The 21,884-nt window shown below is 46.4% G+C and overlaps 1 protein-coding gene across 2 annotated transcripts in view; it reads left to right on the top strand.

Moving 5' to 3' along the window:
- The first annotated feature begins 317 nt into the window (after window positions 1-317).
- Window positions 318-21,884, top strand: part of tap2 (transporter 2, ATP binding cassette subfamily B member) — a 30,154-nt gene continuing 8,587 nt past the window's right edge. For both annotated transcript variants that reach the window (XM_008123835.3, XM_062972933.1), the window contains exons 1-7: window positions 318-474; window positions 2,217-2,714; window positions 11,574-11,688; window positions 13,487-13,617; window positions 14,277-14,482; window positions 16,796-16,993; window positions 17,137-17,265. In XM_008123835.3, coding sequence (XP_008122042.2) covers window positions 333-474; window positions 2,217-2,714; window positions 11,574-11,688; window positions 13,487-13,617; window positions 14,277-14,482; window positions 16,796-16,993; window positions 17,137-17,265 — 1,419 coding nt within the window. In that variant the 5' untranslated portion in view covers window positions 318-332. The remainder of the gene's footprint in view (window positions 475-2,216; window positions 2,715-11,573; window positions 11,689-13,486; window positions 13,618-14,276; window positions 14,483-16,795; window positions 16,994-17,136; window positions 17,266-21,884) is intronic.

The raw sequence follows: 21,884 nt of genomic DNA, 5'->3' as shown, positions 1-21,884 counted from the left end.
ATACTAAACATAAAGACAACCATACAACAGACATTCAATACCACCACTAACTCAAATTTCTCACCAACACCACCAGACAACGCCACAGCAGTGCGTGGCCGGGCACAGCTAGTTATTCATATAAAGGGATCTTGGAGGCAGGCAAAAGACATTCTCCTCTGTGGTCTTTTGGGAAACGGAAAAGAAAGACCCAATAAAATGCCAACTCCATTGGCAAGGGATAAAGTAACTTTCCTAGAGATCCTGGCTGTGTCTGCATCGCTTGCTGTTCTAATTCTCAGTCTCAATGGAAGAGCAGCTTCCTAGCAGCGCGCGGGCTCCATCTGCAGGCCATGGGAAGAACTGCACTTGCGAGGAGGCGGGGGAAAGAGCTGGGTTTCCCCCGCAGCGAAAGCGAAACTAAACTCTTTCTTTCAAAACCCCCGTCTGCACCACCCCAGAAACGTATCTTCTCCCGCGGACTCCAGAAGGAAGGTAAGCCTGGCTTAGATTAGGGGACTCAGCGAGTTAGATTTGAAGGGGAAAGAGGGCTAATAGTTTGATAACTAGCTCAGTTGGCTTGAGCCTGCGAGAGGTTTGTAAAGTTTTCTATATTAAGTAGAAAAGTTTTAAAATTGAATTTGCTGCTCCTATCTCTTTCTCTCACCCATTTTTTTTACAAGTACTAAAATTATCGAGCTGCCCAAGACATAATCCAGGTTATTTGATTTGAACTGGATTATATGAGTCTACACAGCCATATACTCTAGTTCAAAGCAGATAACCTGGACTTTAGATGGAGACTAAGGCTGGATCTGCACTGCTCTATATCCCAAGATCTGATTATCTTCTTATCCCAGATTATCTGGCCGTGTAGACTCATATGATCCGGTTTAAAGCAGATAATCTGGGACCAGATCCTGGGATATAGAGCAGTGCAGATCCAGCCTTAGAGAGTGTGATTTGCCAAAGGTCATGTCCGAAATCTAGTTTTGCCAGTGTTGCAGCTCTGCATCCAAACCACTGCATCTCATTGGCTTGTCAATAGTATATTATTATGTCCATGGTTTTAAATTACTAATTTTAAGTGGTTTTAATTGCTGTTAGGTTTGGTGTTTTTCCTCCTTTTAATATTGCCCCAGGACCCTCTGATTAATAAAAAATAATAATAATAGTAACAACAACAATTTACAAAGCAGATAATCAGGGATCACATACTGAATTACATGACAGTGGACATGGGGCCTTAGACTCACAGGTGCTCTCTCTATATCTTTATCTATATCTCTATTCTGTTGGTGCTGAAATAAGTGTGTGTCTTAGGGCCATTCCACACAGCCATAATAAAGGTAAAGTTTCCCCCCTGTCATTAGGTCTAGTCATATCGAACACTGAAGGTTGGTGCTCATCTCCATTTCTAAGCTGAAGAGCCAGCGTTGTCCATAGACACCTCCAAGGCCTTGTGGCTGGCATGACTGCATGGAGCATTGTTGCTTTCCTGATGGAGCGGTACCTATTGATCAACTCACATTTTCATTTCAAACTGCAAGGTTGGCAAAAGCTGGAGCTAACAGCGGGAGCTCACCCCATTCCCCAGATTCAAACCTCTGACCTTTCAGTCAGCAGGTTCAGCAGTTTAACCCGCTGCACCACAAGGGGCTCCAGAAGTTAGATAGGAGCTCTAAATCAGGACTCCACTTGCAACGCCTTTTGGCCCCAGAATTTTTTACGTGACCCCAGTTGTATAAAATAAGCATAAAAACCAAACATTTACTTATAACAAATCAGCATTTGCAAGGCTTACTAAATAGGCTGATTTTCCTTTTTTATGAAGTAATAATAATGGTAATAATAATATCTTTATTTGAACCCTGCCATCTACCCGAAAGGACTCGGGGCAACTCACAGAAGTGCTCCAGTGCTGCATATAAACAACAGTACACAAGAATAAATACAATGACATAAGTATAAACAACAGCGCATATAAAAAGTACAACTGAATCATCTTCTGCAGAGTTCACAAGAGATTCATGTAAATATCTAAAACAGCCACTAGGTGGCATTCGGAAAACTTTTACTGCTGCCAATGTTTTCTGGAGTGAAGGGGACCCCATTTGAGGTCTGGAACCACAGTTTAAGCTGAGTTATTTGAATGATAATATAGCTTGAGCCCCCCCCCCCAATAGGTGACCCCTCTAGTGACCCCTGTTTTCTCTCTTTCTCCTCTCTCTCTGCAGGACCAGCTGTCACGATGCTCCCTCGGCTCTTTGTGCAGGCTTCTGCCCTGTTCTTGTGTGATACCGTCTTCCTCTCCTTGCTAAATGCGTGGTGGCCCTCCCTGGCCCTCCTGGGGGCCCTGGCTGGATGGGTGGAAGCCGCCCTGCGCCTACTGGTTCTTGGGGGGCTATGGGGACTTCTCCCCCTGGGCCGGCACTCCCGAGTCCTCCTTGTGACAGTGGCCACCGTGGTCCTCCTGGCCCCCTTCTACCTGGCATTGGGGCGCTGGTTGGGAGACCCCCCTCTCCTGCTCTCTTCAGCCCCTCGGTCCTGGATGCTGGTGGGCTATGTGGTGGGAGGCCTGGCTCTCCTGCTCTGGGAGGTCCTGGGTCAAGGGGCCTCCACGGAGAAGGGCAAGGAAGGGGACAAGGCTGCCTTCTGGAAAGTGGTGAAGCTCTTTCGTCCGGATGCTCTGTACCTGGCGGGCGCCTTTTTCTTCCTCACCATGGCGGTAGTGGGTGAGTATCAGACACAGAGGCAGACATTGCATTGGGGTCTCAGTATCCACTGCTGTTTGGTTCCAAGGCTCCTCCATGGATACCAGAAACCATGGATGATCAAGTCCCATTGTAGAAGATAGTGCAGTCAAAGTGTCCCTTATATTAAACGGCAAAATCAAGTTGTTGTTGCTATTGTTATTATTTTTATTATTCATACCCTACTTTTTCTCTCCACAAAGGAAACTCAAAGTTTGCCTCTGTTTTCTTTTAGAATCATGGGTTGCCTTGAGTTTTGCAGGCTATATGGCCATGTTCCAGAATATTTTTTAGAATATTTTCAAGCTGTGGATAGTTGAATCCACAGATACAGTTGTCCAACTGTATTTTAGGAAGCCATCTGTCCACGGAGATAAAATTGGGCGTGAGTCTAGCCTACTTTTTAAATTAATTAAGTGGGCTCACCAGACCCACCCAGAAAAACTCTTTTATTAGCTACTAACTATGCCCGGCCACGCATTGCTGTGGCGAAGTCTGGTGGTATGGGAAATAAAGTATTGAGGAATTGGTGGTAGCTAAGGTAAAGGGTAAAGGTTTTCCCCTGACATTAAGTCCAGTCGTGTCTGACTCTGGGGGTTGGTGCTCATCTCAATTTCTAAGCCGAAGAACCGGCATTGTCCGTAGACACCTCCAAGGTCATGTGGCCGGCATGACTGCATGGAGCGCCAATGTTACCTTCCCGCCGGAGCAGTACCTATTCATCTACTCTCATTTGCATGTTTTTGAACTTTAAGGTTGGCAGAAGGTGGGGCTAATAGTGGGGGCTCTGTCCGCTCCCCCAATTCAAACCTTTCGGTCCAGAAGTTCAGCAGCTTAGCGCTTTAACATGCTGTGCCATCAGGGGATATTATTTCCTAAAGGTTGTGAATATACAATATTTTTTATTTCTTTTTTGTCTGTTAGCTGGCCCTGATTGTTTCCTTTGTGGAATTCTCAATTTTCCTGCTTTCAGAGTGTTGCTCTTTATTTACTGTCCTGGTTTTAGAGATTATATTGTTCTGTATTATTATACCACAGTATTTATTTCATATTACAGTAGAATCTCACTTATCCAACATTCGCTTATCTAATGTTCTGGATTATCCAACGCAGTCTGCCTTTTAGTAATCAATGTTTTTGTAGTCAGTGTTTTAAATTCATTGTGATATTTTGGAGGTAAATTTGTAAATACAGTAATTACTACATATCATTACTGCGCATGGAACGACTTTTTCTGTGAAATTTGTTGTATAACATGATGTTTTGGTGCTTAATTTGTATAATGATGTTTAATCAGCTTTTCCTGAATCCCTTCTTATTATCCAACATATTCACTTATCCAACGTTCTGCCGGCCTGTTTATGTTGGATAAGTGAGACTCTACTGTATATTTATAATCTTATATTATCTTCCTAGAACTGGATTATATGAGGCCTCTTCTGCACAGCTGGATAAAATGCAAACTGAAGTGGATTATATGGCAGTGTGGAGTCAAGATAATTCAGTGCAAAGCAGATAATATAAGATTATAAATGGGTTATATAGATGTGGAAGGGCCTTGAGTCTACACTGCCATATAATCCAGTGCAAATTAGATAATCTGTGGAAGAGGCCTAAGTGAGGCCTAACTCTGCCTGTCCCCTGGGCTGATTGGGTTGCTAGGAAACTAAGTGGCCTTCTAACTGGCAGCAATTGGATAAAAACAATTATTCCTCTCCCTCTAATTAGGACTTTATTTTTCTTTTCTTTTTGTTGTATCAACCTAGAGGCGTGGATGATGGGTTGTGTTGTCAAATTTTGAGGTTGGGGGGCCTGTAGTTTTGTTGTTTTGTCGGTCACCGGGATTCCATCACTCTTTTATATATATAGATTTTCACTCAGATATGTCTGCAGATGCATGAAAAGAACACCTACATGCAGCTGTTGTCTTGTGTCTTTTGTCCCAGCTATAAATCTGCATTTTTGAGTCTTGAAGCTGTGTCCGAATTAGGGTTTTCTCAGTCAGATTTATTCAGAGGAGGTTGGCCTTTGAAATTCTCTGACGCTGAGAAAATGAGACTTGCCCAATGTCAGACAGTGGGTTTCCATGGCTGAGTAGGGTATAAGCCCTGATCCCTCAAAATGAAAACCAGATTACTGGGGCCCCTTCCACACAGCTGAATAACATCCTGCATTATCTGCTTTGAACTGGAATATATGGCAGTGTGGACTCAGATAACCCAGTTCAAAGCAGATATTGTGGGATTTTCTGCCTTGATATTCTGGGTTATATGGCTGTGTGGAAGGGCCCTGAGCTTTGGTTAGCAAACAAGGTTTCTTGGCCATCTTACTCCAGAAGAGGTTGGCCATTGCCTTTCTCTGAGGTTGAGACAGTGGATTTATCTAATGTGAAACAGTGTCTCTTTGTGGCTAAGTGGGAATTCAAACCTTGGACACCTAAAATCAAACCCCAAACAATTGGCATCAACTACCAACCAGGTATCATGTAAGCAGAAGAACTTTTTCATTGGGTTATTTTATTTTAAAAATTGTGTAAGCTTTTTCAGTGTTGAGAATCTGCGAGCTGTTAGGCTCAAAATGACGTTCTTTTGCGAGGTAGATTCTCGAGAAAGTTAGCAGAGTGCAGAAGCACGCATCCAAAACAGCAGGAAACTTACATGAGGTGAGTTTAGAGAAAGCCTTTGTTCTTCAGGATGACAAAGGATTGCAAAGTCAGCTTAAAAGTTCAAAAGTATTTATTGAGGTAAAAAGAAATCCATTGTGGATAGGAAAAGGTTTCTGGAGCTAACTAGCTGTCTAAGTTCTAAGGAAGGTAGGCAGGTAAAAATAACAAAGAAATCTAGCTCGGGCTTGCTTCCTCAGCCGCCTCGGTGCCGGGAGATGGGCCTAGACGTGGAGGGAAGGACAGCGAGGCCGGGGCGGAGTTGCAGTGTTGGCCAATTTGTAAAACATCTTATATTATGAAGAAGAAGATGGCGGCGCGTCAACAGGAGCTTTGACGAGCTCCGTGGCTGGAAGACCTGAATTGTCACAAAAGCTCGTAGTTCTACCTCCCCCAAACCCTCTTACTACCTTGTAGATCGGGGTGTAGGTCCTGGTAAGGAGCCAAGCAGGGCTGTAAGGGCTGGAAGAAGAGGCCCGGGAAGTTGTCCTGCAGTCGCCATTCCATCGTGTCCCGGAGCTGGGCTGCGGCGGCCTCGCGGCCACGGTGAGTCAAAGGACATTGGGGCTGGGTTGGTGGCCCTCCAGTCCCCGGCCCTCCTGTCGCCAACGCCAGGAAAAAACTTCTTTGAAGGGCCTTTTTATCTTGCTGCGGCCCGAGTGGGCGCCATTTGGCCCGGGCGGCTTCCGCTGCGGCCTCCAGCTGGCGTCGTGGGACTCATCTTGCTGTGTTGGCAGATGGGCCAAGCCGGGAGCCGCGCAGTCATCCTCTGCCCTTCCTTTCGGCTTTCCTTTAGCTTTGGAGGGCCGCGCCGAACCGGGCGGCCTCTTCTTGCTCCCCTGTCAGCTCTCTGCAGAAAGAACTCGGCCTCGAGGCCGCGCCGGTCCGGGCGGCCTCCTCCAGCCTCCTCAAGCCCTCCTTCCAGCCCTCTCCCCTGCCTTCATAGGGGAAATCAGGCCCTCCAGCCTCTCCATCGACTTTCACAAAAAGAACTCGGGCCTTCGGAGGCCGCGCCGAACCGGCGGCCTCCCTCAGCCTCCTTATCGGACTCTAAGATTACTTAGAGAACTAGGCCTTTTAAAGAACTAGGCCTCTAAGAGAACTCGGCCTCCAAGAAAACTTGGCCTGCGGAGGCCTCCCTCAGCCTTCTCCTTGGCCCTCATAAAGGAAATCCAGGCCTCCGGAGGCCGCACCGAACTGGGCGGCCTTCTCTAGCCACTTACATCGGCCTGTACAGAGAGAACTAGGCCCTCCGAGGCCACGCCAAACCGCGTGGCCTCCTTCAGCCTTCTCCTGACTTTTATAAAGAGCCTGGCCTTTTCCTCGGCATTGGAGGCTTGTTGGTCCGGACGGCTCCATCAACTTGTCTTCGGCCTATCTCTTTGATTACTGGCTTCGTCGACTCAGACGGCCTTGCGTGAAGCAGCACCTTTCAGGATTCTTCAGTGTTGCAGCTTGCCATCGTGTGTGTGTGTGTGTGTGTGTTTGTGTGTTTTTTTTTTGTTTCCTTCGGAGTGTGTGTGCGTGTATCAAAGGTGGGAGTGAGAAAGTTTTAACTTTTTTCAGGGGAGACAGATTTGTCTGTGGTAGGAAGGGGTTTGTGAGTTTGGTATTAAGGTCATAGGAAGTGATCATATAGGATTTGAGAGTACCTGGAGTTTAATTGATTGGTAAATCGATGGTTTTAGAATGTCAATGACGGTCTGTGAATGTTGGTTGATATTTTGCTGAATGCAAGGTTGACGGAAAGAGACAGTAGGAACGGGGTGTGAATTTTGAAAGACTAGAGTGGTTTACTATAGGAAGGCTCTGGAGAAGATAATAGGAAATGTGTTCGCAGGAAACTCCGAGGAAAAACGATCTTTCTCACTTATGTGACCTTTTGGGAAACTCGTTCAGTACAGTTTTGCAACAGTTGGAGATACTGAACAAGAAAATTGACCATCTTTTTAAAGGAATTTCCCTGATTGTGAAAAATCCTTCTCCTATAGACATTATAACAACTGTACCAGCCAGTTTTATTGACATTGATGAGGAATTAAGCGCTCTGAAAGGCCAAGGAAGGAAGAGGCTAGAGGATCAGAAGGTAGCCAATAGGTCAGGTCCTGAACTGGCTAGGGAGGGGGATGGGTTTGTATCGAGGGGAGAGGGACAGGGGAGGGAAGTTTGGAAAGAGAACAATAGAGTTTTGCAGAGGACAAACAATACGTCATTCGCTGGACTGTTTGGACAATCTCTGGACACTTCCTGCAATTACCAACATCTGTTACGAACTAATAGGGTAGCAGTAGAAGTTTCAGACTCATTATTGAACAGAGGCAGATGGATATCTAAGCGAGCAGTCCAGTTATCTCTATCGCAAATTCTATCTGTAAGCTGGTCGGAAGTGAAGATCAAGACTATTGACTGGCTTCATAGAGATTACCAATCCTGGAACCGCTCCTTGTGTCTTCTTATTGGACTGGAAGACAGAATGTTAATAGAGGAATTGTTTTTGCGTGGGCCCAAATTACAACAGTGGGGCATCACTCTTAGAAGGGTATTGGTAGACCCATTGATTCGACCTTGGACATCGGGCTGAATTTTGATATACAAGACTCCTCAATGTCAAGTCACGCCGGTTCCACCCCTCAGTCCTGCCCTCAATCCTCATTTTTATTTAGTCCCTTTCACACATTAGAAGATGCCAGGTCAGATGACTCCCTTTCTCTCCCACCAGTGGAGATAGGCTCCTTCCTTAAACGAATAAGCTCATTGGGAGGCTTTCCTTCTCAGGACAGCTGACTATCCCCCTTACATGACAACTTCAATCAGCCAACCCACCACGGGGAAGCGGGTTCTCACGGGTGGAGCTCTATAGAGGTGGTGTGGGGGAGGAGGAAGAACGGTCACTTGCGTCCCAGGGAGAAGCGCAACAGAGTTTTTGCAACCCTGGAGAGGAATAGGTGTGGTAGTCTTCAGGACAAACCCCCCAGCCTTAAGGTCTTGCTTTTGAACGCCAGATCCGTAAACAGTAAAACAGCTGTCATCCAGGATTTGATTCTGGATGAGGGAGCGGATCTGGCATGCATCACCGAGACATGGTTGGACGAGCTGGGTGGTGTGAATCTCACTCAGCTATGTCCACCGGGCTTCGGGGTGCATCAGCAGGACAGGGTTGGGGGGCGGGGAGGAGGAGTCGCGGTGATCTTTCGGCAGTCCATTGCCCTGATCAGATGCGCCGTTCCATGGTCTTCGAGGTTTGAGTGTGTCTTCCTGAAGGTGGGAGCCCGAGACAGCTTGGGGATTCTGCTGGTGTACCGTCCACCCCGCGACCCAGCAGTCTCTCTGTCTGAGCTAGCAGAAATGGTCTCCAATTCGGCCCTAGTCTCCCAACAACTCATAGTTTTGGGGGACTTTAACATTCATGCCGAGACCACTTTGACAGGTGCAGCTCAGGATTTCATGGTTGCCATGACGACCATGGGGCTGACTCATATCTGGGCCCACACATCAGGCGGGACAAACGCTGGACCTTGTTTTTATTGTGGACGGTGGGACAGTCAGAGTGGAAGAGCAAAATATTCTTCCATTGTCATGGTCTGACCATCATCTGATCTGTTTACGTTTCACCGTGTCTTCTAACCTCCGCAGGGGTGGTGGACCCACTAAGCGATTTCGCGCACCATTTTGCAGGCAAAGTTGCTCAGATACGTCGTGAGTTGGACTCCAGCTTAATCGTAGTGCCAGTGGAGGTAACCGAGGTACCTATCTGTCCGATTTTATGGGATTCTTTCCGGCTTGTTCTTCCTGATGACGTGGAGGGGATTCTTGGGTCTGTGAGGGCGACCACCTGCGCTCTGGATCCTTGTCCCTCTTGGCTGGTTAAGCTGGCCAAAGATGGGTTGTTGGACTGGTTTGTGACCATAATAAATGCTTCTTTGGCTCAAGGGTCAGTTCCATCCTGCTTTAAGCAGGCAATAGTAAAACCGCTACTAAAAAAGACCACGTTAGATCCATCTGTTTGTAACAACTGCAGACCAATCTCCAACCTCCCGTTTTTGGGCAAGGTTCTGGAGCGGGTGGTTGCCACGCAGCTCCAGGAGTTTCTCGATGACACTGATTTTCTGGACCGCTCGCAGTCGGGCTTCAGGCCTGGGCACAGTACCGAGACGGCTTTGGTCGCCTTGGTGGATGACCTCCGCAGGGAGCTGGACAGGGGGAGTGTGACCCTGGTGGTTCTCTTGGACATCTCAGCGGCTTTCGATACCATCGACCATGGTATCCTTCTGGGGAGGCTCTCCGGGATGGGGCTTGGTGGCACTGTTTTGCAGTGGCTCCGGTCCTTCCTGGAGGGTCATTCCCAGATGGTGAAGCTGGGGGACACCTGCTCGGACCCCTGGCCTTTGACCTGTGGGGTCCCGCAAGGGTCTATCCTATCTCCCATGCTTTTCAACATGAAACCGCTGGGAGAGGTCAGCCAGAGTTTTGGAGGGTGTTGCCATCTCTACGCAGATGACATGCAAATCCACTACTCATTTCCATCTAACTCCAAGGAAGCCCCTCAGATTCTGAACCAGTGCCTGACCGCTGTGGCGGACTGGATGAGGAGGAACAAGCTGAGGATCAATCCTGACAAGACAGAGGCTCTCCTGGTCATTCGCTCGTCGGATCGGGGTATTGGGTGGCAACCTGTACTGGACGGGGTTGCACTCCCCCTGAAATCACAGGTCCGCAGTTTGGGGGTCCTCCTGGACTCAGCGTTGACGCTTGAGGCTCAGGTGTCGGCGGTGGCCGGGAGGGCTTTTGCACAACTCAAACTTGTGCGCCAACTGCGACCATACCTCGTGAAGTCTGACTTGACCATGGTGGTGCATGCCTTAGTTACCTCTAGACTGGACTACTGTAATGCGCTCTATGTGGGGCTTCCCTTGAAGACGGCCCAGAAATTACAATTGGTCCAGCGCTCGGCTGCCAGATTAATAACGGGGGCGAGTTACAGGGAGAGATCTACTCCCTTGTTTAAGGAGCTCCACTGGCTGCCATTCATTTTCCGGTCCCAATTCAAGGTGCAGACCAGCATTTATAAAGCCCTAAACAGTTTGGGACCCACCTACCTTCGTGACCGTATCTCCTATCATAAACCTGCCCGATCCCTCCGATCATCTGGGGAGGCCCTCCTGTCACCACTGCCTATATCCCAGGCCCGTCTTGTGGGGACAAGGGAGAGGGCCTTTTCTGCTGTGGCCCCCCGACTGTGGAATGCACTGCCCATTGAGATCAGGCAAGCCCCCACCTTGCTAGCCTTTAAGAAAGATTTAAAAACATGGCTTTTCCGGTGTGCTTTTGGGGAGTAAAGGTTACTTTTTTCTGGTTATTCCCCTTGGATATCTATCCTTGAGACTGCTCTACTATTTTATGCCCCTGTTCTCCATGGTTTTATTCGTATGCCTGTCTCACCCGAGTTTTTAACTTAGTGTTCATGTGGCCCGCCCTGGTTTTTATTGCTTTTTCTGATTTTGTGTTGTAATGTATATTATTATTTTTGTACTGTTAAACTGTGTTATGATGTGCTGTTTTTATTTTGTTATATTGTATGGTTTCTGGGCATGGCCCCATGTAAGCCGCCCCGAGTCCCCGTTGGGGAGATGGTGGCGGGGTATAAATAAAGTTTTATTATTATTTTATTATAGATGGTTACATTTTGCCAGTAGAGAGGGCAAAATGCATCCTTCTTGGTGAAACAAAGGAAAGAAGCTGCATAATGGCGACCAGCAGCATGGACTGTGCCTTTTTCTCTGGGGCAATAAAAATTCCAATCTAAATTCAGGAAGTTACCTCATACCTAGCAGTGATCACATTGCTAAAACAACAAGTGTATGGGTGCATCTGAACAGGATATAAGAGAGAAATAACAGCACAGCCTATTGGGCATGCGTGGGATTATAGAGAGGTGTCCCTCAGTCTATTCTATCCTTCTACATAACTAGGAGACTTGTGTAGTCCCGGATGACATCTCCAACATTCAGAACATTTTTCTAAAGTGTATGTGCTTTTAATTGTTTTTGCCTTTTCACTGTAATTAAAAAAAATTGGAAGCTGCATTGAGTCCCACTCTAGGAGAAAGGTGACATACAAATGCAATTTATTGATCGATCAATCAGTCAATGCAGGCTTTCTTCTCCGGTCTACTTGCACAGGTGAAACTTTCATCCCATACTACACTGGACGCCTGATTGACATCTTGAACACCAAATATGACTCAGATGCTTTCTCCTTGGCCATCCTCCCCGTGTGCCTGGTGTCCCTTGGCAGGTGAGTTTCTTCCTGACTCTTCATTCCATCAGTGTAGGTTGGTAAATCACCCTGAAGTGGCTTTCCATTCTTTTGAGCACCTATGAGCAATACACTCTTCTTGGCATTAAGAGATGGATTCGAACTCCAAGGAAGAAATTGAAGACTGACTGACTTTTGAGATTAACCTAAATTTTAAAAAATCCTGAAGTTCATTTTAACTGGAAGTCACCAATGTGTCTTCCCAAATGTGCCAAGAAAGTGGGTGGATGGACTAGTAAGAATTTGGGACATCAAAGGTGACACGAGGTCTTAGTTTGTGACTTTTGATCCCTTGTAGGGCTAGACGGTATCTTGCTCTCAAATTGGCTTTATGATTGTATTCAAGTACAGTAAAGTCTCACTTATCCAACATTCGCTTATCCAACGTTCTGGATTATCCAATGCAGTCTGCCTCCCACCTAGATCCACGGCTGTTTCTCTAGTAGTCAATGTTTTCAATACATTGCGATGTTTTGGTGCTAAATTAGTAAATACAGTAATTATTACATAACGTTACTGTGTATTGAACTGCTTTTTCTGTCGATTTGTGGTAAAACATGATGTTTTGGTGCTTAATTTGTAAAATCTGTTAATGTGGGTTTTGTGTATTGATAGTGTTTAAATGAAATTTGTGTCTTGCCTGTATTGCATACTGATTGCATTATCCAGAGTGTACTGTAGTCTGGAAAGAGTGAATTTCTAAGAAGCTGTAATGTCTTTGATGTGTGGCTGGAACTAGGGAGTGTCCAGACACAAGTGTGTGTGCATTGCTGATTGCATCAGTTCTGTTCTGAGTTGAGTTCTGTCTGCCTAGAGTGAGAGTCAAGTCCTGTGTTCGTCTATTGTCTGCAAGTCTGTTTGTCTTGATTATTACTGCTTACAGTAAAACTTGTATATAGTTTTACCAACGTCTCTGGGTGTCACTTCGTTCTGCGTTCCACTGATTCCATCCAACTACTGCTGCACTGCTAATACTCTGACAAAATCATAATGTAATTTGACGTTTAATAGGCTTTTCCTTAATCCCTCCTTATTATCCAACATTTTTACTTATCCAACATTCTGCTGGCCCATTTATGTTGGATAAGTGAGTCTCTACTGTATGTCAACACTTGAACCACCACAAACTGAGAAAAAAATGTACAGACGAAAAATTATGTTGGTGATAGAAACTGGGATGATCACCTTGTCATGTCTAATGTTCTCCAAGGCGATATAGTGCTGCTGTTGTTGTTTGTTGTTGTTGTTGTGTGCCTTCAAGTTGTTTCAAGCTTACAGTGACCCCAAGGTGACCCTATCACAGGGTTTATAGGACTGAGAGTGTGGGTTTGCATGCCTGAATGGGGAATGGAGCCTTGGTCTCTAAATCATAATCTCATAATCTGGCACACAGTCTTTGTCTTTGTCTTGTACCAATTTGTCTAATAATTGCTCTTAGCCACTGATCAGCTATAGGAGTTCCAGTTTGTACTGAGAGTCATTGTTGGGCTGTGAGCAGTGCTTTTATATTTTATGTGGGGGTGTTTAGAGGCTACTTGGGTCTTGCCAAAAATCCACAGGATTCCAACCCCATTTGTGTTTGAGATGGGGATTTTCAGCAGGGTCCTTCCCAAAATCAGAAGGATTTTGGGAAGGGCCTTGCATTTTTGTACTAAGTATAATCCATTGTAGGACCTTCCAGGGTGACAGTGGTGGCCTCTGGATATCCCAAAGCTTCCTGTCCCAGTTCTAGATATGACTTCTCTTTTTCTCTGTGTCTTTGATGTGTCTATTCTAGTTCCCTGTCTGCTGGCTGCCGTGGAGGACTGTTTACATTCACTGTCTCTCGGATGGTTGTCCGGGTGCGCCATCTCCTCTTCTCTTCCTTGATGAGGCAGGATGTGGCTTTCTTCCAGGAGGTGAAAACAGGTGAGAAGGCTCAGAATTGAGAGACCCCCCCCCCCCCCGACCAATTGTGACTTTTTTGATTGCTTCAAATGTCCCTGTTTGGAGGTCTAGGGCAGTTCTTGTACTGTGTGTTTAGGAGCCCCAGACCAGTAGGCAGAGAATGGAGGGGAGTAGTGTATGGTCCCTTTGGCTGGCATTACCAAAACACTGCCCTTCCCACTCCAACGGTCTTCCACTAGTGACAGTGTTCTTGCTACCAGAAAATCCTGCTTCCCTGTAGTATTTGTTAAAGTGGGAATGATTGTATATAGAGTTGTTTAAATGTAATTGAGTCATGGTCATGCAATGTGTGCTGGAGATTGCATCATACACTGTGTGCTGTCCACTATGCCAGTGTGTAAAGAGTTAACCTTGTATTGCATCAGACAGCAGAGGCTGTGATAAATTGCCCTCTGCTTCCTATCTTTTCGCTCTGTCCCTTCACGTGTGTGTGCCTGCGTGAGAGCTGGGTATTGTCTTGTGGTATTCCGTTCATGAGTAAACTTTTGATAGATAGCTGAAGACTCCAGCGTCATTATTTTTCCAGTGCTCCCTTGTCAGCGATCTTCTGCTGCGTGTGTGCCTAGCCAAATCGCCCTGACAGTATTCTCATCTTGCCAATACTGCCTCGCTTTTCTCAGGGGACTTGACCTCCCGCCTCTCCAAGGACACGACCATGATGAGCCGCTCTGTACCCCTCAATGCCAACATCTTGCTGCGCAGCTTTATCAAGGTAGTCGGGCTCTACGGGTTCATGCTCAGTGTCTCCTGGCGTCTGACCGTGCTGTCGCTCATCGAGACACCGATTATGCTGGCGACACAGAAGTTCTATGACAGACGTCACCAGGTATGGCCATGATGTGTGTGTGCTTCCATACAGATGTGTGTCCTCCCTGTGAAATTACGAAAAGACTGTGTGGGTGACATGACCACCCTCTTTAAATACCTTTAAATACGTCTTCCAGAGAGACGAGGGGGTGGTTTGTTCCCAGCTGCCCCAGGGGGTAGGACCAGATGTAATGGATTGAAAGTACAGGAAGATTGAGTTTGATTGAATATACTGGAAGGAACCTCTTGCCAGTAAGAACAGTTTGACAATGGAATCAATTGTCTGAAGAGGTGATGGGGTCTCCTTCTCTGTACCTATTCAGAAACAGATACAGTAGAATCTCACTTATCCAAGCCTCTGGATAATCCAAGCCATTTTTGCCGTCAGTGCTTTCAATATATCGTGATATTTTGGTGCTAAATTCGTAAATACAGTAATTACAACATAACATTACTGCGTATTGAACTATTTTTTCTGTCAAATTTGTTGTATAACATGAAGTTTTTGTGCTTATTTTGTAAAATCATAACCTAATTTGATGTTTAATAGGCTTTTCCTTAATCCCTTCTTATTATCCAAGATATTCGCTTATCCAAGCTTCTGCTGGCCCGTTTAGCTTGGATAAGTGAGACTCTACTGTACCTGGAAGAGGAGTGCTTCAGGTGAAGCACTGAGCAGGGATTTGAACTTGATGGCTCACGAGGCCCTGTCCAGCTGTGATTCTATTAAATGTTTCTTTCTTTATGCTTCTTTATGTTCACTGTTTGCTCCACCACACTCCAAGGCAGTGTATTCCATTTTTGAACAACACTTGTTATCAGGAAGTTCTTCATAATGTTTTGATGGAATCTCTTTTCCTGTAGTTTGAATCCATTGTTTCGTGTTCTAGTCTCTGGAGCAGCAGAAAACAAGTTTGCTTCACCTTCAGTGTGACATTGCTTCAAATAGGTATCATGCCATCTATTAGGTCATGTCATCTATTAGAACCTTATCATGTTGGAATGTACTCTGTTTATATCAATATGTATCCCATATCTTTTAAGGACTAGATGCATACTGTATTCTGACAGGATGCATATTTATTTATTTATTTTGTGCCAAAAGCATTGCATAATAAATAAGGTTAAAAGTGATGAAATAAAGGAAATCACAAGCAAGTAAATAGTTTTAGACCAAAAGCGGGCAACAGTGACCACATTGTCTGTGGATTTAAACAGTTCTTCCTCGATACATGAGGCAGGGCATTGTGGGCAAGCATACATATGCGGAGTTGTTTGTTCTCTCCACAGTCACACAAGGTGGAAGATTCCTCCAGGTCGTGCCATCTTGTCAAGTTGTCTTCTGATCTGCCCACTCTGCTTCTCAGTCTGTTTAGGGACTTCCAAGTTGCCCATTCTTGGTTTGCCCCTGGAGGAAGACCCTCATGGGGGTACATCGAGTTGAGATTGCCTGGTTTAGTTGTCCAGAGGAACACTCTTGCTGTTGCTGGGGGAACATCAAGAGGAGTGGTGGTTCTCATGAAGCCCTTCCTTGATTTGAGTCTGGTGGGAGGGGGCTGATAGTCATGCAGTTGATGCCTTTCACAATGTTCAACCTTATTTATCTCACAATTAGCAGCAACTTTCCATCGCACATCAGGGGGGACAATGCCAGCTAACTTGTAGAGTTTATCAACAGGCATCCTGTGATTATTCTGCATGTTTCGTTCAGTGCTATGTCCACCTGCTTCGCATGGACAGACTTGTGCCAGACAGGACAGGCGTACAGGATGCATACTGACTCTGTCACACCTAATTTGTACATTCCGAAAATACTGTGTTTAGACTCCTCACACCACGGAAGGCTGGCTCCTCCCAATGCACTTAAAAAAAATCTAATATTGCACAGTGACATAGACTGGAAGGCTCAACCTACCATTCTCGTGCAATATTAGCTGATGAAACACATATTGATATTTGATCAAGCTAAAAACAGTGCTTTAGAACCATATTAAGTCAAAAAACACTATTAGAATCCTGTATATAATTACTCAGTTTTTGCAATGTTTTGCAGACGGATTCCATCAGATTACTGATGGAATGGGACAAACATCGTGTGATAGTACCCATTCAGTATTGCGTTCAAAGAGTCTAAAAAATGGAATATATCCCAATGTGAAAAAGTCCTAGTTTATCTCTTCTTGAAGCTAAATGAGCCCAGGTCCTTCAACTGCTTTTTGTAAGGCTTGCTTGACCATCTTCCTTTATTCTACCTTGACAATACTGTTTTTGAACACCTGTGCCACAAATGGAGAGGTTTAATCACACTTTTGCCTTTTCCCTGCGCATGCAGGCCTTGTTACTGGAGATCCAGGACTCCATTGCACGCTCTGGAGAAGTGGTCCGTGAGACAGTCTCTTCCATTGAGACAGTGCGCAGCTTTGCTACCGAGGAGGAAGAATCACAGCGCTATGACGCAGCATTAAAAGAAACCCATCGGCTCAAGAACCAGAGAGATCTGGAGAAAGCCATCTATTTGCTCATCCGACGGGTCAGTTTTTGGGGTTCTACATGGAAGGGTGTGTGTGTTTGTGTGTGTATGTATACATATGTATGTGTGTATGTTTTAATGTTTCCAGGCTCTGCTTAGCAGACTGAAATCTCATTAATCAATGCAATTTCTCTCTCTATTAGTTATTTGAACTGGGCCTGAAGCTGTTACTCCTTTACTTTGGATACCAACAGATCCTTGGTGGCCTTATAACCAAAGGGAACTTGGTTTCCTTTATCCTCTACCAGATGGAAGTGGGGAGTTATGTGCAGGTATGGACAGATAGATCCTCCCATTTTGGTTTCTCCAATCCTTAATTTACTTGGCCCCATTTTTGTATCACCCCCCCTCCCCACCCCGGCAAGAAAGGGCTGAATATAACATCATTCATCATCACCTTTCTTGGCAGTGTTGTTAAACACCTTTGCTTGTCGTGGTTCCCTGGCTTTTAAGGTGGATTTGCAGGGGGTTGGATTAGAAACAGACCATAGTTGTCGAGACACAGAGGCTTTAAGGAGCCACACACACTTTTTAGTCCAACAAAAGGTTTATTGCAAAAAGAAATAGAAGCTCAGAGACACTTAGCTTCAGTGTCTCTGGCCAAAACACAAAGAATTTACCAAGCTGGGCTCCAAAAGGCAGACGGAAAATAATCCGGGTTAAACAGGAGGAAAAAAACAGATTAAAAAGCAGTCAAAGTAACTAGCAAACAAGCAGTGTTGTTGTCAAGACCCAGGCTGCAGAGCACCAATAACCATACACAGAGGCCAGAATCTATCTAATATCTTTATTGAAGGAATATATAAAGTTAATAAAAACAAGTGTAGAAAATGGTCCAGAATTAGACCTTTCAGGAAAGGTCAGTATTAGTCCAAAAAAGCAATGTCCAATAAGAAATATTAAGGTCCAAAGTTGTAATCCAATAACCGAAACACTCACTTTGCCAAGCAAAGTGAGGGGAGATGACAAGGTCCTTTAGTCCATGAAACTTGAGCGAGGCTAGGAAATAACTTGATACTTGAAACAAGGCTTGAACGTGGAACAAGGTAACTAAGAACAAGAGCAAGGTCCGTGGAATAACTTGATAAAATCCGTGGAACAAGGCAAGGATTGATCCTGGGAAACAAGGCAAAGTCCGTAGATAAACAAAGGCTGGGAAGCAAGGCGAAGGCTGGATAGCAAGGCAAGGCTTGAGCAGGAGCGAGGCTTGAATCGGAGCGCGCTGTCCAGACACAACTCGCTCCGTAGGCTGACAAATTGACTCCGCGAAGTTACTACGCGGGTAAAACACCTAAATAGAGTCTAACTTTCCCGCCGAAGCAGTTCTCTGGGAATCAGAACCGAAAGCTAAACTCTGAGACCAGATGTGAGACTCCCCAAAGATTCTCACGAGAAGCAGTCTTAATTGGCCACATTCTTAGCTGCAATCCTCGCACTCCTGCGCGAAGCTGATTCCAAACTTCTCTGTTGTTTACAAAACTCCCGGCGCAAGAATACGGGAGAAGTAGGCTCTGGGCTTGTTTGACATACTTCTGGGAGACAACTTTCTTGCAGGTGCAAGGTTCCCAGATCTGCCTGGGAAAGATCTGGCTGAGAAGAATCCAGTTCAGACTGGGAAGGTAAAAAACCCAAGTTTTCATCTTCATCAGGAATTACAATGTCCTGAGCAGGACTACAAGGCCCATGGGTCATCACACTATCCCCCTCCTCAAGGCCCCTCCCAAACTGGGGCCCTCTCCCCGAGGCGCGAGGTCGCGGTTTGGTGGGATAGGTCTGATGAAAGCGACGGGTTAGATCAGGAGCATGGACTGTGGAGGCGTCTTCCCAAGAGCGTTCCTCAGGGCCAAAACCCACCCAGTCAATGAGATATTGTAGGCGGCGGCGGTGAAAGCGAGAATCCAAAATGTCCTCAACCTCGAACTCCTCCTCCCCATTCATCAAAACAGGAGGGGGGGCCGGTTGGTCTGTATCAGGTCGCACACCATCCGCCGGAAGGAGCAGGGAACGGTGAAACACTGGGTGAATGCGCATTGAACGCGGAAGTTGGAGTTTGAAAGTCACGGGGTTAAGTTGCGCCACCACTGGATAGGGGCCAATGAAACGGGCATCTAACTTCCGGCAAGGGCGGTGGGAGGGCAGGAAGCGAGTGGACAGAAAAACCCGATCTCCTACCTTGATTTCGGGGCCCGGCTGGCGATGTTTGTCAGCGTGGCGTTTATAGTCCTCCTTGGCTTGGTCCAGTTGCTGGAGCAAAAGTTGTTGCACCGCTGTGAGTTCCTGCAGCCAATCCTCTGCTGCGGGAACTTCTGAAGTTTCAATGACAGGGGGGAAGAAACGTGGATGGAAGCCGTAGTTTGCAAAGAACGGCGTTTCTTTTGTAGAAGCTTGAACTCCATTGTTGTAGGCAAACTCAGACAGTGGTAACAGAGAAGCCCAATTGTCCTGTTGGTAGTTTACATAACAGCGAAGATACTGCTCCAAAGTGGCATTGGTGCGCTCCGTTTGCCCATCTGTTTGGGGATGATGAGCTGAAGATAAGCGAGAGTCTATGCCCAATAGTTTTTGTAGTGCCTTCCAAAAACGAGAGGTGAATTGAGATCCACGGTCTGTGACTAAACTCTTGGGCAATCCATGTAGTCTGAATACATGTTGAAGAAATAGTTCCGCAGTTTCTTTGGCCGTGGGGAGGCCTTCACAGGGAATGAAATGGGCTAACTTGGTGAAAAGGTCCACCACCACCAAGATCGTGGTGAATCCACAGGAAGGTGGTAGGTCAGTGATGAAATCCGCGGTAATTATTTCCCATGGGCGAGATGGGGTAGGAAGGGGGTGTAAAAGCCCTGAGGGCTTCTCCCTTCGTATCTTGGAGCGCTGGCATACTGGGCAGGTGTTGACATATTTTTCCACATCCTTGCGGATCTTGGGCCACCAAAAATCCCTTAGGATCAAATGCATGGTTTTAAATAGTCCGAAGTGTCCTGCTGGTTTGCAGTCATGACACAGACGAAGCGCTTTTTCCCTGCCCGGTCCGGGTGGGATATAAACATGATTTCTATAGCAGAGCAGCCCATCTTTAAGCGAAAAGGGAAAGTGCAGACCTTGGCAAAGTTGGTCCTGCGCCCAGGCATCTGCTTGCTGACTAGCCCTGATTTCTTGAGCACAGATGGGTCCTGGAGTAGGGGAAGTTGAACCAATGGGAATGGATTTGGTGTTCCCCACCGTGAGCGTGGCAAAGTTCTCGGGTTGTAGCAGTTGGGATTCAAAGGTCTCCTTGCGTCCTGCAGCGTATTCCGGTTTACGTGACAGGGCGTCTGCTTGCTTGGTTTGGGCTGGGGTCACATAATGGATCTGGAAGTTGAAACGTTCAAAGAATAAAGCCCAACGTTGCTGCCTCTGATTTAGTTTGCGGGCAGTTCTTAGATGTTCTAGATTACGATGATCAGTGTGGACTTCAATGGGAAATTTGGCCCCTTCTAGCCAATGTCTCCAAGTTTCAAAGGCTGCCTTTATGGCCAGTAGTTCTTTTTCCCAAATGGTGTAATTCCTCTCTGGTGTGGTTAGTTGACGAGAATAAAAGGCACAGGGATGGAGGTGATCTCCCACCGGTTGTAAGAGTACAGCCCCAATTGCCACATCAGAGGCGTCCGCTTGCACCACAAAAGGGGTTCCAGGATTTGGGTGCTGTAGAATTGGCTGGGAGGTGAATAGTTTCTTTAGTTGTTGAAACCCTTTCTCTGCTTGATCAGTCCAGCGGAAAGGCTGCTTTCCACGGATGCAGCTAGTGATGGGGTCGGACCAGCGGGCAAAATCTGGAATGAACTTGCGGTAATAGTTCGCGAACCCCAAGAAACGCTGCACCTCTTTCTTGTTAGTTGGCGCCCGCCATTCCAATACTGCTGAAACCTTGGCTGGATCCATGGAAAGCCCTAGAGGCGAGATGCGGTAACCAAGGAAATCTACCTCTTGTAGATCAAAGGCGCATTTTTCCAGCTTGGCATAAAGTCCATGATCCCGCAATCGTTGTAACACCATTTTGACGTGGTTCTCATGTTCTGATTGTGATCTAGAAAACACCAAAAAATCGTCCAGGTAGATTATCAAGAACCTGTCTAGATAGTCCTGAAAAATGTCATTGACAAAATGCTGGAACGTTGCGGGGGCTCCGCATAAACCGAAATTCATAACTCGGGACTCGAATAATCCGAATTTGGTCTGGAAGGCGGTCTTCCACTCGTCCCCTTCCCTGATGCGAACTAAGTTGTAAGCCCCCCGAAGATCCAGCTTGGTGTAAACCTTGGCTCCTCGAAGCCGATCCAGTAGATCCGAGATTAAGGGCAGGGGATAGCTGTTCCGCTTGGTGATATTGTTCAATGCTCTGTAGTCCACCACCAAGCGTAGTTCCCCTGACTTCTTCTTCACAAACATCACTGGGGAGGCGGCTGGGGATTGAGAGGGTCTGATGAATCCCTTGCGAAGGTTTGTCTCTAGGAATTCCCTGAGAGCTTCTTGCTCTGGTTCAGTCAGGGAGTAGAGATGCCCTCGCGGGATCGGGGCCCCCTCCACCAAGTCAATGGCACAGTCATAAGGTCTATGTGGGGGTAATTTTTCGGCTTCTTTCTCATTGAATACATCCCAATACTCGGAGTACTTCTTTGGCAAGGTGATGATGGGCTCGGTGTCTGTGGCGTGGCATACCTTGGCTACGAGGCAATGGTTTTGGCAGTACGGTGAAGCAAACTGCAGTTCTCTGTTGGACCAGGAGATGTTAGGGTCGTGGAGAGTCAGCCATGGAATTCCCAAAATCACAGGGAAATGGGGGACCTCGGTAACAAAGAAGGAAATCTCTTCCATATGTTCCCTTATCCACATCCTGGTGGGTTCCGACCACTGA

This window comes from Anolis carolinensis, chromosome 2 (genome assembly GCF_035594765.1).
Source record: "Anolis carolinensis isolate JA03-04 chromosome 2, rAnoCar3.1.pri, whole genome shotgun sequence".
NCBI lineage: Eukaryota > Metazoa > Chordata > Lepidosauria > Squamata > Dactyloidae > Anolis > Anolis carolinensis.
This window is presented reverse-complemented; position numbering and strand designations above follow the sequence as displayed.